The sequence below is a fragment of the Balaenoptera acutorostrata genome, chromosome 19 (assembly GCF_949987535.1).
Source record: "Balaenoptera acutorostrata chromosome 19, mBalAcu1.1, whole genome shotgun sequence".
NCBI lineage: Eukaryota > Metazoa > Chordata > Mammalia > Artiodactyla > Balaenopteridae > Balaenoptera > Balaenoptera acutorostrata.
Window position 1 is genome coordinate 31,903,891 of NC_080082.1, and position 17,998 is coordinate 31,921,888.

Consider the following 17,998-nt stretch of genomic DNA (forward strand, 5'->3'; position numbering starts at 1 on the left):
GACGCCCCAGTGATAAAGCAACCTGTCAAGAGAGTGCACGCGTGCACACACACACACACACACACACAGCCAGTTAGTGGTGGGGCTGGAGTGTGAACCCAGGCCTACATGGGTCCCAAACTGGAATACATATAAGAAAGCCCTCAGGAGCTAGTTTAAAAACATAAATTCCATTCCCAGTAGCCAAAGCTGGAATAATTTGTGCAACGAAACAAAGTAGTATTGGATTATAGCCTGGGGTATAAAATAAAATCCACAAGTCCATACTATTACAAATTAAAAAAATAATTAGTGAGAGAGAAGAGCCCAACCTCCCATGAAGAATTCTAAATAAATTATGTAGACACACGACCCTAAAGTACGGGGGACAGACCGTCCACTCCCTTAAGCATGGGTTGCACATAATAATCTTCCTGGACTTCCCTGGCAATCCAGTAGTTAAGACTCTGCGCTTCCAATGCAGGGGGTGCAGGTTCAATCCCTGGTTGGGGAACTAAGATCCCACATGGTGCACAGTGCTGCAAAAAAAACAAAAAACAAAAAAAAAAACACAAAAACTTCCTTCCAAGAGAACAGTATGGAACAGGGGAAACAGAGCAACTTCACAGAGAAACCTAACAAATGCTACCTCAGCCAGGTGATCCAGGGTAGTAGCAGCAGTGGTAAGTCATGTTGATATTATGGACACGTCATGTGATGTGATGAAAAAAGGCACTTTATTTTTGTGGTCTTCCTCTCCTAAACCCATAACCCTAGTCCAACCATGAGAAAAATATCACACAAATTCCAATAGCAAGGGGCTTCCCTGGTGGCGCAGTGGTTGAGAATCTGCCTGCTAATGCAGGAGACACGGGTTCGAGCCCTGGTCTGGGAAGATCCCACATGCCACGGAGCAGCTGGGCCCGTGAGCCACAGCTGCTGAGCCTGCGCGTCTGGAGCCTGTGCCCCGCAACGGGAGGGGCCGCGATAGTGAAAGGCCCGCGCACCGCGATGAAGAGCGGTCCCCGCACCGCGATGAAGAGTGGCCCCCACTTGCCGCAACTAGAGAAAGCCCTCGCACGAACCGAAGACCCAGCACAGCCAAAAATAAATAAATAAATAAATAAATAAATAAAATTAAAAAAAAAAAAAAAAATTCCAATAGCAGGGTATTCTATAGTACATCTGACTGGTACCCCTCAAAACTGGCAAGGTCATCCAAAACAGAGGAGTTCTGAAACACTGTCACAGCCAACAAGAGCCTAAGGAGACATGACAACTAAATGCAATGTAGGACACTGGACAAGATCCTGGAATAGAAAAAGGACATTAGGTAAACACTGAGAAAATCTAAATAAACTATGGGCTTGCGTTATTAATAATGGATCAGTATGCTTCATTAATTGTAACAAATGGACTATGGGTTAACAAACGGTTAGTAGGGGGACCTGGGTGTGGGGTATATGGGAACTCTCTGTACTATCGTCTCAGTTTCTCTGTAAATCTAAACTGGTCTAAAAAAATAAAGTCTATTAAAAACAAACAAATTCCTGGGTTGACCCTCAGAACCCCTGGCCTTCTGGTGCGCATTTGCACAGCTGTAGCAGAGCTGTGAATGAAGCCAGGCGCACCACCTGCCTGATGACAGACTGAAGAGAAGCAGCAGAGACAGCAGAATCTGCAGGGAGGGAGACAGTTCACTCCAAGGACACTGCATGCCTCTCCTCCATCAGACTCCTCGAGGTTGGGGCCTGTGCCTCTCTCATAAGACTGGCAGCCTTCCTCATGTGAGAAGTGGATCTCCCCTGCCGGACTGGGCAGCCCCTGAGGGGCAGGGCCCACTTTTCCTCTTGAGGAGCTCAAGGAGGCCCTTCTCAGCAGCCCCAGGAGCCACAAATTCTCTATATGCATTTTATCTTCCTTTATGTAAGTCAAGGTTCTTTATATGAGTGGGAAAAGAGGTTATGCACAAAACATACATTTTTAAAAATTGAAGTAGAGTTAATTTACAATGTTGTGTTAGTTTCAAGTGTACAGCAAAGTGATTCCGTTATACATACATACATATACGTGTGTGTGTGTGTGTGTGTGTGTGTGTGTGTGTGTGTGTGTATATATATTCTTTTTCAGATTCTTTTGCATTATAGATTATTACAAGATATTGAGTATAGTTGCCTGTACCATACAGTAGGTCCTGTTGTTTAACAAAATGTACATTCTTTAAAGGCTGGCAAAAGGTCTGCTTGCTCCAAAATAACAGGACTCCTAACTCTTTGGATAAGCATAACCAATGCTCATAAGCAGCAAACTCAATAATTTGCATTCAGTGCCTTAAGCCTCCTCTTCCACCCCCTCCCTCTCCAGTGCCCCTTGTATCCCAGTCCTCAGGAATAGACGAGTGATAACAGTAGTAACAGCTTAAAATTGTGATGCTGCCGATTCTATACTGGAGCAAAACTCTACATCCCAGAAAGCTGCTTCTTGGTTGCAAGAAGCTGTTACTTGGAGGTACACAGCAAGTCACCCCAAAATGTGGGGACAGTGTATCAGTAGAATGCATACAAAATGTCTGTGGTGACTGATCTGCAAAAGTTCTTAAGGACAGGACAGGATGTGCCTCTGGACAAAGCAGGAAGAGCAAGGCCTGGAAATCAAATCAAGACTTGACAATGGAAAAAAAAAAAAAGAAAAGCCAATTGTATTAACATAAGCTGAAAAATATTAGGTAGAGAGAAATGGTGATGTCTGAGGAGCTGAGAAAAGGGGGTAAGAAAGAGCAAGTCTTTGAGAGTCTATCTTGTCTCCCACGTTGTCCAGGGTAGTGGGAATCCCTTGAGCATTCCAGGCAGCTCAGAGCTTCCCAGAATTCTCTCTTGATAGGGATCTTAAGGTTGGTCCAGGGAGCAGCAGGAAGGCAAAGATTCGGTAATTGATTAGTCACGTCTATGATGAGCACAGAGATGGGGAATCAGGCCAGTAGTGCTGCCATTCTGGACCGCTGTATCCCTCAGAGGATACAAATATCTTAGGCCCTCCTGGCTATTAAAATCATTCATCTTGTTCACCTCGTTTGGATTCCAGGAATGCCAAGCTTCTAAGTAAAATTTGGCATCCCCTGTGACTTTCCTACAGGGGAAAGAATGTGCTGATAGGCTGACATAAAGTCTTCAGGCTGCTTCACGGTGCTTGCCCCATTGTGATTTAATATACTTGTGGTCTGGCTTCCTCACCAGGCTGCTGTGAATTTGGTGATTCTGTCCTTTTTAGCCTGATCAGTTCCATGTGCACTAAAGGCACTCCATCTCTGACCTGCAGCGAATGAGTGGCATCACCAGCATCCAGCCCCCTGTCATGCTGGCCCTGAGGGGTTCTTCTCCTGACATTGCCAGCCAGCTGCGCTTTGCCACGTCAATCACCCCGACCGCAGCCATCTACCCTGAGCCCGGAATGAGCTGTGGGAGGCCTGCAAGAAAAGTGCTACAGCGACCAAAATAAGTTCTGTTGGAATAAAAAAGAATAAGGAAGAAAGAGATCCTGTGCTTGGGGCAAGATGCCAAGAACACATGACAGAAAACAAGCAGAAGGAATTGGCAATGTTTAATCTAGAGCAGGGAAGATCCGGGAGCTCCAACCAGTTCCCTGTCTTCAAATACCTGAAGGACTGCAGTGATGCAAAGGGGAGAGATTTGTTCCCTGGGGTTCCAGAAGAAAGTATGACAACGAAGGGGTGGCAGATACAGGGAGAGAGATTTCGGTGAGATAAAAAAGCAGAACTTCTAAAGGCAGTTTTCCTTTAATATCAGGTCATTCAAATATCACCACTTTTATTTTTCTTCTTTCTTCTGTCACGTTTGTGAGAAGCAGTGTAACTCGGCGATTAGGAACACAAACTGGAACAGAAACGCTTGGGTTCATTTTCCAGTCCTGTCACTTACTAGCTACATAACTTTGGGCAAGTTACCTTACTTTCCCATGCTTGTTTTCTCTGCTAATAATAGTACCTACCTCCAATAGTACTTAACCCATGTGACTGTGGTGAAGATCGATTAAATCATACATGCAAAGTGCTTAGGATAGCGCCCAGCACACAGTATGTGCTCAGCAAGTGGTAGCAACTATTATTTTTTATTATAATCTCATACCACTTATACTATTATTTACTATTTTTAAGTAGACACATTATTTATCTAAATTTATTTGAAAGGAAACTTTATATTACTACTGTAAAGGCAAAGCCAGAAACACTTGCCATGTATAGATGGAAACTGTACAAATAAACATAAAACAATGTTATTAAATATTAGCTAGCTACTGTTGCCTGTTCCATCCCCTGAATTTGAGGACTGCTGCCTTTTCCGTAAGAAGGGAGCCGAGCAAGTGTTACAAAAACGGTCTGGTACTTCACTGAGACTTGTTTTGTTGACTGTAGTCAGAAGGCAGAGTCTGGCAAGTTTAAGGAAGTGAAAGGCCAGTGTGGTTGCAGCTCCTGCTCTAGGGAGAGAGGCAGGGCCGGATCAAAGGGATGGTGTAAAAAGGAAATACCTCTCCAAGAATAAGGCTTCGTCATCTTTAGCACCACAGTGCTCTGCCATACCGAATCATCTCACCAGGCACCCAGTGGTATGATCAGCACACTTCAAAAAGCAGGCAGAAACACTTCATAGACCACCGCGCTCCCCAGCGCCCCCCGGAGGAAACCTGCAGACAGTTTCCAGACACACCCCCTGCCTCTCACTTCTTTCTAGTCGAAGACAGTTTCTGGCGGCAGGCTGTGTACTCCTGACCGCACGCAGAAGTTGGGGGTCTGCTGGGACGCACAGTGTCTCCGAGCAGCCCCAGAGAGACTGAGCCGTTTGCCCCAAGGTAACTCACTCATCGACACATCCTTTACTGGCTCTCCTCCCTTCTCTGGTCCGTTTCACTCTCACTGGGCTTTCTGGGATCACCTCCCAAATGAATTCCGGGCACCCAAGTCCTGGTCTCATGATCTATTTTGGAGAAACCCCAGCTATGACACAGTTTAACTGTGGCGCTCGAGAAATGGCTGAGAATGTTCTATGGAGATTCATGAATCAGGTAAGAATTCAACCAGGAGGACATTTAGTCTCCTTCTGATACTTAGGTCCATGATTCTAGATCGAGTCAGCAAACTACAGCCCACGGCCCATGGGCTCTCCCATTGCCTGTTTTTGTACAGCCTGTGAGCTAAGAATGTTTTTTACAATTTTAAATGGTTGGGGGAAAAAAATGAAAACGAGAATAACATTTTATGGCCCATAAAAATGATATGAAACCCAGATTTCAGTGTCCATCAATAAAGTTTTATTGGAACACAGCTACACTCATTCATTCCCATATTGTCTACGGCCGCTTTTACTCCATAACTGCAGAGTTGAGTAGTTGCAGCTGAAACCATATATGGTCCATGAGGCTCAAAACGTTTACTATCTGGCCCTTTAGAGAAGAGTTTGCTGACCCCTATTCAAGATCATTATCCTGCAGGGACAAGAGGCAGATTGAGACCTGGCTGCCCAGTGGATGGGAAGCCCATCACCAGACCTAGTATTTCGGGGGTTTTTGGATCAGATGTTCACAGCTCCTTTTCCTACATCTCTGTGACCACCCTCACGACTCCCTCTGCCCGCTGCAGGTACCTAGGACTCCTCCACTGAGGCATTAATGTTTTTACACCAGGAGTAATTTTATTTTTAAAAGGGCATGAGACCTTTTCTTCCCCACACTCTGCCCATTGTCCCAGGTGGTTTCATCGACTCTTGATGGCTTCAGTTACTCATTCTTCCCCAAATCAAACCAAATCTCCAGCCCAGGATCGTGTCCTGGATCTCAGATCAACACTCAGATGTCTGCTCAACATTAGATTAAGATGGGGGTGGTGAGATGGGTTTTGCTGCTTATCAGTGGTGTAACTTTGAGCAAGGCATGTAACTGACTGGGGCATCAATTTCATCACCTGTCAAAGGTGGGAACAACCCCGCCCAGCCTGCCAGGATTACTGTGCTAATTGGACGAAAGGTGAGCTGCCCACAAAACACTGCCATCTGGCCCCAGCCTCCCTCTCCAGCATATTATCATATTATCGGGCCTCTGCTTCCTCTGACCACTATACTCCCTGCACACTGGCTCTCCTTGAGCTCCTTGACTTTGCCGAATTCTCACCTACCTCTGGGCCTTTGCACATGCTGCTTTTTCTGCCCGAAATACTTTCTCCTCATCACACCCCCCACCCTGGCTGCTTCTCAGCCTTTCTGACCCCTAATCCACACGTATGCCTTTCTGTATGCCTCTCCATCTTTGTGCTTGATTCTCTCAGTGCATGTGCAGTGATGTCTAATCAGAGTCAATTCTCGTTATTCACAGTGCTTATATTCTATAAAGTTGCCATGAACATGGAACTGGCAAATACTGATCTATTGCTCCTAAGGGAAAAACCTAAGGTTAGGTTTCTGCAAGCCTCTGGTCACATTTTCATCAACAGATCAATACCTAACCTTATTTTATGGGTGTTTCTGTTTCAAGACCCCTTATTTAATATATATTGTTGATTCATTCACACTGAACTCACAGCCAATACTACTACAACTCATGCCTGAACAAAGCTTATCTAACACGCATTTTCTCCATAAGGCACATCGCAGCTTTCTTGTGCTTGGGAACACTGGACAGCACTTCAGCACTATGTTTGGGGGTGATTTTAAACAGCAAAATCACCAACAGAAAGCACAAAAATGCAAAACAAACAAACAAACAAAAAAACCCATGGCACTAAATAGACCACAAAAAGGACACTTGTTCACAGTTCCGAGAGCTGAAACAAGAAAGCAGTGTCATCTTGTTTTGACCTCAGCTGGGAATACGTGTGTTGAGCGACTCAAATTTTTTGCCGCTCCGTTTGCGTCCATGAATGACCATGAGAAGCGCTGTGGCTACTGATTTGGGGGTTACAAATAAATTTTAGCGAGTGGGAGAATTTGCAAATATGGAATCTGCAAATAATGAGGATCCACTGTACTTTCTTCCCATTTCTCTCATTCACTAGCATGTGAGTTCACTGAGGACTGGTTTACCTCTGTCTTACCGTTTGATCTCTAGCGCCTGGAAAACAGCCTGGCACATAGTAGGCTCTCAATAATAAATCCAGTTTAAATGAACACGTGAGTCAATTCAGTGAAAGTGCTTCGTTGGCAGCAGTGACGGCTAGTGTTTATGGAGGAGGCACCACGAGCTGCCCTGTGCTAAGTGCTTTTTCCCTGTTTCCTCTGTCAACAACAAGTAGATTATTGTACTTTTGCCATGGGCTCTGGAATCGGACTGCCTGGGTTCAAACACAGGACCTGCCTTTTATTAGTTATTTAACCCTGAGCAAGTTCCTTGACCTCTCTGAGCCCCAGCTTCCTTCACTATCAAATGGGGTAGTTATAGTAGTACCTTGTGGGCTATGGTGATGAGTTGATGTGGCCATGCGAAGAAAGCGTTTAGCCCTGTGCCAGGCACAGGCAGGTCCGTAGTAAACATTACCTCTTATGGGCAATAATTCCCATGGCAACTCTTAAGAGTTTTATATGATACTATCATACCCATTTTGCAGATGAAGGAACTGAGGCTAGGAGTGGTTCCGTGAGTTTTCAAGAGTCACACAGCCCAGGAAGGGCTGGCTCTAGGAACTCCAAGCCTATGCTCATAACCGCTTTGGTGTAAATGTAGCATTTACTAATATGATGAGGGCTGCTCCAGGAGGCCCCCTGAACTTCTGTAGGATCTGGGTAAAAAGAAACCCACCTCTCTCATGAGTCTTTTCTCATATTCTACATCTGTGTCTTTCTGTTCCCTGCCCACTTTCGAGTTCAACCCTTTCAGAACCAGCCCTATTGGGAGGGAGGATGTTGGTTTGTTATCTTGGGTTTGACAGCTCAAAGGTGGAGATATTTCCTGCTTAAAAGGCATGTTGAAGAAGAAGGAGGAGGAGGAGAAGAATCATCATTCTGGGCTGCAACAACCGTCCTCCTTTTTCTCCAACCCTTTAAATCAAGGATCCTCACACTTGGCTGCTAGCTGGGAATCTCCTGGGAAGCTCTGAAATGTCCAGATGCCCAGGCCCCAACACAGACCTCCTACATCTGAGTCTCGGAGGCGGGTGGGGTGGGAGGGAAACGGGGCATCAGTATTTTTTAATGCTCCCCAAGCGATTCCAATGGGCAGGCAAGTTGGAGAAATGGTGCTTTGGATCTTATTAGCACTCAGCTCCAAAGCTGAAGTCGCTCTGGGCAGCACTAACTCTTTTCTCCTCCTAGGACTGGCTGTTCGGGGATTCGGGCAGGCTCTCCAGAGGAACCAGCTAGTGGAGGATGTCTGCGTGCGAGCGACCTGGCGTCCAGCTCTGCCCCTAGGCCCAGCTTGGCGACTGCGGGTCTCCAGGTCCCCGCAGGCAACGACACGTGCGGCCGCTCCGACCTGTATGGTCGTCCGCGGAGACCGCCGGCAGGGCTCGGCGGCCGCCACGCTGCCCACCGCTCATCACAGAGGTTCGCGGGAAACGCCCGGGGCTCAGGAATCCTACCTTGGCTGTCGGCGCTGCCCTCCGGTGCCCGCAATCCTGAGACTCCGGTTCGATCTGTCGCCGGGCTCCGCGGTCGCTTTCGTCTGCGCCGGAGAGGCGCCCACTAGAGCGCAGGCGCCACCTAGTGGGCGCGGGGCGCCGGCTGGGAGGTGCGAGCGCAATCAGTCCCGGGCGGAAATGCAGCCCGGGCTTCCCAATTGGGCGGTTTTCCTACGCGCTGCGCGCCCCGGGCGCAAATCCCGGCTGGGTGGGATCACCTTCACTCCTTAGAGGGCACTGGGAGCAGAACTTGCTGAACTTTCTTTTGGGGGCACGGAGTGGCCTGGAATGCAGAGTGGGATTTTCCTGGCGGGACTCGGGGATCTTGCCTTTCATCCAAAAGCTTTCAGTACACCCCAATGTGGCAGAGCCTCTCTTTTAAATATAGTGCGAACATCAGAATATGCAAGGGGCTGGGTTTCTCTCAAGCCCGGGGAGGCCTTTTCCCTACTAGCAACCCTATCTTTTTGCCCCGCCTCACACCCCGCACCTCCCCACCCCCTTGCCCTCCTACTCTGTTCCCTCCTGTCTCTTTAGCTGAACTTTATTAAACACCCAGCCTTTGTCACACCCGGACACACAGGTCCCTAAGGAGCTGGCAACCCAAGTTATGTTTCTGACCCGGGTGACATTGACATTTCTTTGGTTGAGGCCGTCCTTGGCACTACAGGACATTTACTTCCCTCACTCCCTGGCGCTAAATGCCAGTAGACACCTCATAGTCATTGTGACAACCAAAACCACCCCTTCATATTTCCAATTGTCTCCCGGGTTGGAGGAGCACTGCCCTAGGCTGAGAACCTATTAGCTGATTATTAAGGTCAGGAAAATGGTGGCTTATTGAAAGTGTGTACATTTCATTTATTTCTTCCTTCAACAAATGTTAACTGAGCACTTACTATGTGCCACTTTCCTACAAACAAGGGATACTACAAAGGACACAACAGCTCAAAATTTCTGCCCTTGTTGAATTTACATTTATGTAACAAATTAACTTTTAGCACACACACAAAGGCAATGCAATGTAATTGAGCTCTTCGCAGGATAAGTACAGGATTTATTTTTTAAAAAAATACATCAATTTATATAGTGCCCTGGTGATGGAGACAAGTTTGGCAAAAACTTCTTTTAAGGCAACTTATCTCTGTGGTGATTTTGGGGGATAAGTTCACCAGTGGAAATATTAGACGCACTCTGTGACAGTGAGACCTGAGCCAATCCCCCATCCCCCCACCTTCGTGTGCCTATTTAAACTTTGGTCTCTCTGTACTGGTGTCATCTGGTCAAAGTGACCATCAAAGGTAGAGGAGGAGGGGAAGGGGGAGGGGGAGGGAGTATTACCTATGAGCAATACCTGGAGGGGCAAGGGGTTCGTGCGCGCACGTGCATGTGTGCGTGCATGCGTGTGTCACTGACAAGGGCCACCCCCAGCCTACTTAGGGCTGGCTCCTGCCCTGGTGAAGGTGAATCAGTCAGAGAAGTGCTGACAGGTACACTTCCCATTCTGTCACTTTAAAGTGTCTCTGAGTCACTTCCAGTCCTTGCAAGAGCTCTCTCCTCCTCCCCTATGCACCACCCCACTTTGGCCCAAAGCTTGCCCCAGCAAAGACCTATATTATAACCTCTGCAAGTCTGATGCCAGGCATCACCTGATGAGGTTAAAGGCTTCCTAAGGACTTTAAGAAGAACTCTCCCCTGAGTTCTTCTAGCATTTTGTTCATTCCACTAATCACAGTGCTTTGGAAACTGCGGTTATCAACAGGTCTGTTTTCTGCATAGGTCCTCCGTAGGTGATCTCCTTGAGGGTCTGCGCCATGTTGGATAGGTAAAAGTAGTGTCAATAATAATAATCTGTAATGTATTAGGCACTAAGAATTTTAGATTGACTAGTTGAATCCTCACAATAATCCTATGAAGTAATCACTATTATTTTACCCATTTTATTGATGAAGAAACTGAGCCTTACAATGCTTAAGTAATTTGCCTTGGGTGGGAGAATTAGCAAGTGGTGTGGCCAGGACCTGAATTTGGATTGCCTGCCTGCAGAACCTTTGCCTCTGAGCACTCCACGGCTGTTGATGGGGCACCTGCATAACCGTGCTGGGCACTGTGTTTTAGATATGGGACAGCATGAACAAGGGCCTCTCATTTTTATACCTCTGTGCTCTTGTTCTGTCCACTCTTTCCTTCAAAGGGAGAATTTTGTGTGCTGCATTTTGTTTTTTAATAAATTCATAATGTTATGAGATGTAACCTATTTTTAGTAGGTGAGGGCTTGTTTATCTTCTAGAAGGTTGCTCCATTAATGAGGGTGAGGGAAATTCCCTGGCCGTCCAGTGGTTAAGACTTCATGCTTTCACTGCCATGGCCAGGGTTCGATCCCTGGTCGGGGAACTAAGATCCCTCAAGCCACGTGGCTCGGCCAAAAAAAAAAAAGAAAGAGGGTGAGAATCCTCTATTGTCCAAAGTGGATGGAGCTGGAAATGGGTCACCGGGGGCATGGGCAGGATGTCAGGACCCTGGCAGAAGGAGGGGTAGAGAAGGAAGGAGGCTAGGATGCCAGAGACCAACAACAAAGGGACAGGTGCCTATCCCAGGAAGGTCCCTTGGTCTTGCGAGGCTGGCCCTTGGACTAAATGATAACTTGACTTTTGGGGTCATATATGTTTACGGCAGAAGTAAGTTTGGTCACTTTTTGGTCATGAACGGCATCTGCAAACCCTGCCAGATATTATGAGGTATAGTAGCAGGATGACATATACGCTGTTTCATTGACTCTTCCCAAAAGTCCAGGAAACTGAGAGTCAGAGAGGTTAAACAACTTGCTGAAGGCCACAAAACATGTACGCTGTAGAGTTAGTATTCAATCTCAGGTTCTTCTCAGGCTGAATCTGGTGCTTCTAACCATGACCATTAGCTGCCTTTCCATAAACAAATGGTGAATTGAACTGAACTCCTCAGGAGGGATTTGCAGTTCTTCATTTTGGCCAGGATGTCCTTTCCTCCTCTACCAGCTAATATTCTGCTGATCCTTCTGGGTCCAGCTAGAGGAATCCCTTCCCTATCCCCTTTTCCCAGTGTGACCTTTTTCCTGTATTAAAGCACTTACAGCGTTCTGCCTCATGGTTTAATTCCCTGCAAAGATGTTGCCTTCCCCAATAGATTCTATGCCCTTGAGAACAGGATCCACTTGGATTGTGCTAGGTGGTTTGTTTACCTCTCCACATCTGCTCTCCTTTTCCACCCTGCTCTGCATCCTGGGAGGCTGACCTAAATGGGCAAGACCGAAGGCTTCTATGCCCACTGGCCTCAAGTTGGGTTTGGCCAATGGGAGCCCTGGGAGGGACTGGAGGGAGGGAGGAAAATTAGGTTGGGGTGCTTACAGCCCCAACTCCCTTCCTGCAGGGTGCCTTGGGCCGGCCACTCTTCTGCGCTACAGTCATAGCTGTAAGGTGACCCTCTGCACCCAGCCCCCTCTGCTTCCACATCCAGGTCTCCTGAATTGCAATTCACTAAGGTTCTGGAGACTGGGCAACACCCCACATGGAACCTTGTAGCATGCGGCTCAATAAACAGCTGTTAAGCTAAATTAGGTGTGTTTGTTTGTTCGTTTGTTCAAATGAAAAGCAGGAGAGAAAGGATTTTAAATGATCTTGAGAACTAGGACCAGATGGCAAATAAGCTCCTAGGCTCCTGGCAAACAGTTTTTATTTATTTTTTTGTTTGGATGATCTTAACTTCTTTTCCTTAAATTAATATACAGCAAATTTGACTTTAAAAATTTTCAGGTACAATTCTATGAATTTCAGCACGTGTTTAGATTTGTGTAACTACCACCACAATTAGGACACAGAGCACCAAAATCTCTCAAGCCATCACTTTGTAGTAACACCACTGATCTGTTCTCCATCCTTATATTTTTGTCTTTTTGAGAATGTCATATAAATGAAATCAAACAGTAGGTAACCTTTAGGCTTCTTTCACTCACGAACATCTTTGAAATTCCGTTACATGTAACGACAGTTTTTCCTTTTTATTGCTGCGTAATATTGTGCTGTATGAATGTACCACAGTTTATTTATCCATTCACATTTGGGTTGTTTCTAGTTATTGATTATTAATAGAGCTGCTCTAAATATTTGTGTACAGGTTTTTGTGTGAACGTAGGTTTTCATTTCCCTTGGGTAATGTTATGGACTGGATGCGTTGTCCCCCCCAAATTCATATGTTGAAGCCCCAGTCCCCAGTGTGACTGCATTTGGAGATAGGGCTTTTATGGAGGTAATTAGGTTAGATGAGGTCATAAGGATGGGGCCCTAATCTCACTGAACTAGTGTCCTTATAAGAGAAAGGGACACCAGCGTTCTCTCTCTTTGTGAGCACAGGGGAACGACCATGTAGAGATGCATCAAGAAGGTGGCCATCTGCGAACCAGGAAAAGAGCTCTTACCAGAAACCAAATTTGCCAACACCTTGGTTATGGACTTCTAGCTCCAGACCTGTGAGAAAATGTCTATTGTTTAAGCTTCTGAGTTTGTGGCATTTTGTTATGGCAGCCAGAGTAGACTGATACAGGTAAATATTCTATGGTAAGTGTATGTTTAACCTTATGAGAAACTGCCAGACGGTTTTCCAGAGTGGCTTTACCATTTTGCATTCCCACCAGCAGCACATGAGAGTTCTGGTTGCTCTGAAGCTTTGCCAACATATGGTATTATCATTAGTTTTTATTTGTGTTTTTTATGTTGATACTCTCTGCGTGCTATGTTTTGTAGGTAGTAAAAGTCAAGGAAGCATTTTATTTTTAAAAAATTTTTATTTATTTTACTTACTTGTTTTTGGCTGTGTTGGCTCTCTGTTGCTGTGTGCGGCCTTTCTCTGGTTGTGGTGAGCGGGGGCTGCTCTTTGTTGAGGTGCGCGGGCTTCTCATTGTGGTGGCTTCTCTTGTTGCGGAGCATGGGCTCTAGGTGTGCGGGCTTCAGTAGTTGTGGTGCACGGGCTCTAGAGCACAGGCTCAGTAGTTGTGGCACACGGGCTTAGTTGCTCCGCGGCATGTGGGATCTTCCCAGACCAGGGCTCAAACCCATGTCGCCTGCATTGGCAGGCGGATTCTTAACCACTGCGCCACCAGGGAAGTCCCAAGGAAGCATTTTAAAGCTGAAAATATTTTGAAAGTGTCCTACTGTGGTCTCATCCATTATTGGGTGGTCCATTTCTTTTTCCTTGTCTTTCCGCTGGCCTCATTCTATTCCTAGGGCAATGTCCCCTAGGCAGAGCCAGCTAGTGATCTGGCAAATTAGAGTCTTCATCAGAGGTGAATCCATCTCTGAGAAAGCTGAGGAAGAGGTTAGGTGTGGGTAGGTCTGGCTTTACAGGCCTTATGCTTCATTTAAACTTCTGTTGTCACCATCTTGAAATTCTTAATAAGTTTTGAACAAGGGCTCACATTTTAATTTCACGTGGGCCCTTCAATTATGTAACCAGTCCTGGGTGTGAGTGTCACAGGCAAGGCAAGGCTGCTCACCAGGTTCACTCAGAAAGGGGCCCTCATCTATCTCACCAACCACACCTCTGAACTAAGCCAAGCCCAACCTGAGGGTTTGACCTGTCTCCTTGGTGCTCCTGCTGCCTGTCTTTTGTGCTGACTTGGGATGAGCATGATTAATTTGGAGGCTTCACAAGAGACTTGTTGGCTTAGGATTCCAGTATCCAAACGAGGATTTGCCTTAATTAGAACTTCTTAACTGGAAGGCAAATGGAACCTCCCTCTTCCACCCTGACACCCCCAAAATGTACTTTGGCGTTTATATGGGAGAGGTAAATCGACAGCATTATAATGTCGTCCTAAGTGTCACTCTGCCAGCCCGGTTGGCAAGAAGCTCATTCAAAGAAAGGTGATTTACAGGGGAGTCTTACCACATTCCTGTGGATCACTGAATGCCTAAGTCCAGGAAGATGAATGGTGTTAACCAGAGGCAGTGGGGGTGGCAGCAGGAGGGGACAAGGAGTGGGAAGGTCACAGGGTGTGCAGGCAGCATCCTGAGCTGGCTGCCAACCACGCACGTGACCTCAGGCCATCAACCTAACCAGTCTGGACTCAGTGATTCCCCCTCTAGCATGGCTTAACAATACTCCCTCATAGGACTGTTTGATTTTGAGGAATAAACGAGAGGACATGTGTAAGACATTCGAGGCTGGCATGTACCCACCCCTCCAGAAGTGAATGGAGTTGGTGTCACCTTTGACTGCTGTGTGCATACTCGAGGAAGAATACAGTCTGTGCTTCTCTGAAAAGGTACTACATGGACCTGCTTGATCCTCTTTGCAGCTTCCTGGGAGCTGCGCCAGAGTTATCGGGCCTCTTTTGGAGTCAGGAAAAAGAAAGCGAGGTGATCAGAAAATAAAAGAGGAGTCAAATATAGAGCATTCGTTCACAGCTTTGAAAACTTTTACCCATGTGTCCCAGATTAAAAGAGCAATGTCAGGGCTTCCCTGGTGGCACAGTGGTTAAGAATCCACCTGTCAATGCAGGGGACACGGGTTCGAGCCCTGGTCTGGGAAGATCCCACATGCTGCAGAGCAACTAAGCCCGTGAGCCACAACTACTGAAGCCCGCGCACCTACAGCCCGTGCTCCACAAGAGAAGCCACCACGATAAGAAGCCTGTGCACAGCAACGAAGAGTAACCCCCGCTCGCCGCAACTAGAGAAAGCCTGCGTGCAGCAACGAAGACCCAACACAGCCAAAATTAAATAAATAAAAATAAATAAATTTATTTTTTTAAAAAAAGAGCGATGACAGGCCTACCAAACTGATGACACCTATGATGGTTTATGAAGATGGCCCGGTGGGGTCTTTAAAAGAGATAAGATGAACGTAGTGATAGAGTGGAATCCGGACGACCTGGGTTCTAATCCCAGCCCCGCTATTTCCAGGCTGTTAGACCTTAAATTATTCAACCTATCTGTGCCTCAGTGTCTCCATCTGTCAAATGAGGATTAAATTACACAACCTGCCTCTTAGAGTTGTTGTGAGGATGGAACAAGATGATGAATGTAAACTGTACTTGGTACCAAGTAGCACTTGGTACCTGCTGATTTGTTTATTTATTTATTTATCTATGTATTTCTTTTTCCTTCTAGTTTCATTGAGATATAATTGATATATAACACTGTATAAGTTCAAGGTGTACAGCATAATGTTTTAGATTTTACACATCATGAAATGATTATCACGATAAGTTTAATGAACATCCACCATCCCTTAAAGATACAACATTAAAGAAACAAAAATTTGTGTATGTGTGTGATGAGAACTCTTAGCATTCACTCTGTTAACAACTTTCATATATAACATACGGCAGTGTTAATGCTTTTCGTTACTTACATGTTTGGGTAAACCCTGGAGTCCACGATCTTAGCCCCATTCCTCAACCCCGGGTGGAGGTGGCATTCTAGGGTAGGGGATGGCCTCCAAGTGGGGGGTCTGTGAGTCCCAGAACTGAATATGACCCTGGGACACGGAGGAAGGGCACAGCTAGTTGCTTAGTAACAGGGCTTTCTTTGCAGCCAAGAGAGGGCTGGTGTTTACAGGTAACTAGGTGGGGGGTTGTAATTTGTAAAGAAGAAGTTACCGGTTAAACAAAAGGGAATTCTTCTGATGGAATGAATAGGGCTTGGTGCTAGCAGGAAGAGCCCCCTTCCAGGCCCTGCCCATCCCACAGATGGGGCCGGGGGTGGGGTGGGGGCGGGGGGTGTCATTATGCAGATTGGACTGGTGTCTTCCTGTGACCATAGAAACGGAACCCGTTCTCTTTCAGCTGTGCTCGGAGGAAGGGTTACTTAACTCTGGCACCTGAGGGTCAGCTACACAGAGCCGCCTCACCTCGGGACACCCCAGGGCACTCACCCTCTGCGTCCAGCTGAGATGGGATGCCACTCCAGCAAGAGCACCAAGGTGGCGGGGGAGTCCCAGAAACCCGCAGAACAGCCCGAGGGAGAGGAGCCAAATCTGGGGGCTGGCACAGAGGCAGCAGATGGCAAAGACGCCTCCTTGAAGGAAGGTGCCCCTGAGCAGAAGAACTGAGGTGCTTCTCTCTGGATTCGGACCCTCACCTCATCCGTGGAACTGCCTTTGGGCCAGTGAGACTCGGGGCAAACCCCATCCTGAGAAGCTCCAAAGAGAGGGAGGAGAGAGAAATCCCCGCCTTTGGGATTCAGGCTTCAGAAATTACCTTCATCGGGCTTTGCTCTGGAGCTGAGAGGGACATGCGGCCACGGGGGGTCCTATTTCCCCAGCTCTCCGCCAGAGAGGACGAAAGAAGTCTTCACACATCCTGGGACTTTCCCTGAGCTTCTGGAAACGGGGGAGCCCCATAGCAGACTGCTCTGGCTCTGGTGAATCTCTGCTGCTAAGCTGTGACTGTCTAGTGACCCTACCCCCTTCCATGTGCCTCACTTTCCTGAACTCTGAAAGCTCTGTGGTCACAGCATCGATGGGGACGTGTGGCACTCAGTTTCTTTCTTTCCTTCTTTCTTTCTTTCTTTTTTTTTTTTTTTTTGGTTTGTTTTTTTCTCTCTCCTTTTTTCTAATAGCTGGCTGAATAGCCAGTGCCCGTCACAGGAAGGTTTGGGGTTTGGCTCACTCCACACTGTTTGTATGAATACTTTAATATTTAACTTGGAGAATTGTTAATGAATTATGGGAACAATCGGGATCAGACTGTGATCATGGCAATGGGAGACAACAAGGCCTTGATCATCCAGTAAGTGGAACACAGAGTGCTGGTGGGAAGGAAGGAGGAGGGATTCGTGTTCTTGGTTTTTTAATCCCCAGAAAAATGTCCCTCTGCTGATGTTCCTGTGTCTCCTCTCATCAAGAGTCTGTCAATCTGAACCCTCTAGCGTCTGAGCTATCTGTATCCAGCCTTTGGAAATACTTCGCTGTTTACTGACATGTCTGTCAGCTTCTCTTTTTTCCCCCCTTGCATGTGTTTTGTTTTTAATTTGACCCCAAAGCATTTTAATTTGAAATCAAATGGATATGTTTGCAAATAAATGATGACATAACACGTTTGAAAGACCGGACTGGGGAGCTGGGATTAGAGTATCAGCGGGGAAGTGTGGGTGTGATTCTGTAGAACGCAAGTGAGCGAAGGGACTATGGAGACAGCACGTTACTGGAAATGACCCTTCTTTTTGGCCATCGAAACCTCAGAAACTGAAGAGGATTCTTTTGAGGATCTAGCAACTGGGGTAAAGAGCAGGGAAGAAGGAAGGACAAGAAGTAGAGCAATTCAGCCTGCAAATTGACTGCAGAGCGTTCCTTTTGCTTCAGCGGAGCCTGATGTCTTTTAGGGAGGGAGCAGGAGAGATGGGGCCTCCTCAGCTGGCCTGAAGCCCTGCT

The 17,998-nt window shown here is 46.7% G+C and overlaps 2 protein-coding genes across 3 annotated transcripts in view; one reads left to right on the plus strand and one right to left on the minus strand.

The window, feature by feature from the left end:
• CHD9 (chromodomain helicase DNA binding protein 9) overlaps window positions 1-8,671 on the minus strand; it is a 253,907-nt gene extending 245,236 nt beyond the window's left edge. Inside the window, exon 1 of one of the 2 annotated variants that reach the window (XM_057534848.1) lies at window positions 8,555-8,671. The gene's annotated coding sequence lies outside the window, so the exon portion shown is untranslated. The remainder of the gene's footprint in view (window positions 1-8,554) is intronic. The other variant, XM_057534845.1, reaches the window with a different exon arrangement.
• A 7,697-nt stretch (window positions 8,672-16,368) lies between these two features.
• CHD9NB (CHD9 neighbor) lies at window positions 16,369-17,661 on the plus strand. Its single transcript, XM_057534487.1, has one exon. The coding sequence runs from the start codon at window positions 16,520-16,522 to the stop codon at window positions 16,676-16,678; it is 159 nt and encodes a 52-aa protein (XP_057390470.1). The 5' UTR covers window positions 16,369-16,519; the 3' UTR covers window positions 16,679-17,661.
• Window positions 17,662-17,998: the final 337 nt, after the last annotated feature.

What these genes read in the sequence shown, in the direction of transcription:
- CHD9NB (XM_057534487.1), top strand. Translation starts at nt 16,520, where the DNA reads ATGGGATGCCACTCCAGCAAGAGCACCAAGGTGGCGGGGGAGTCCCAG.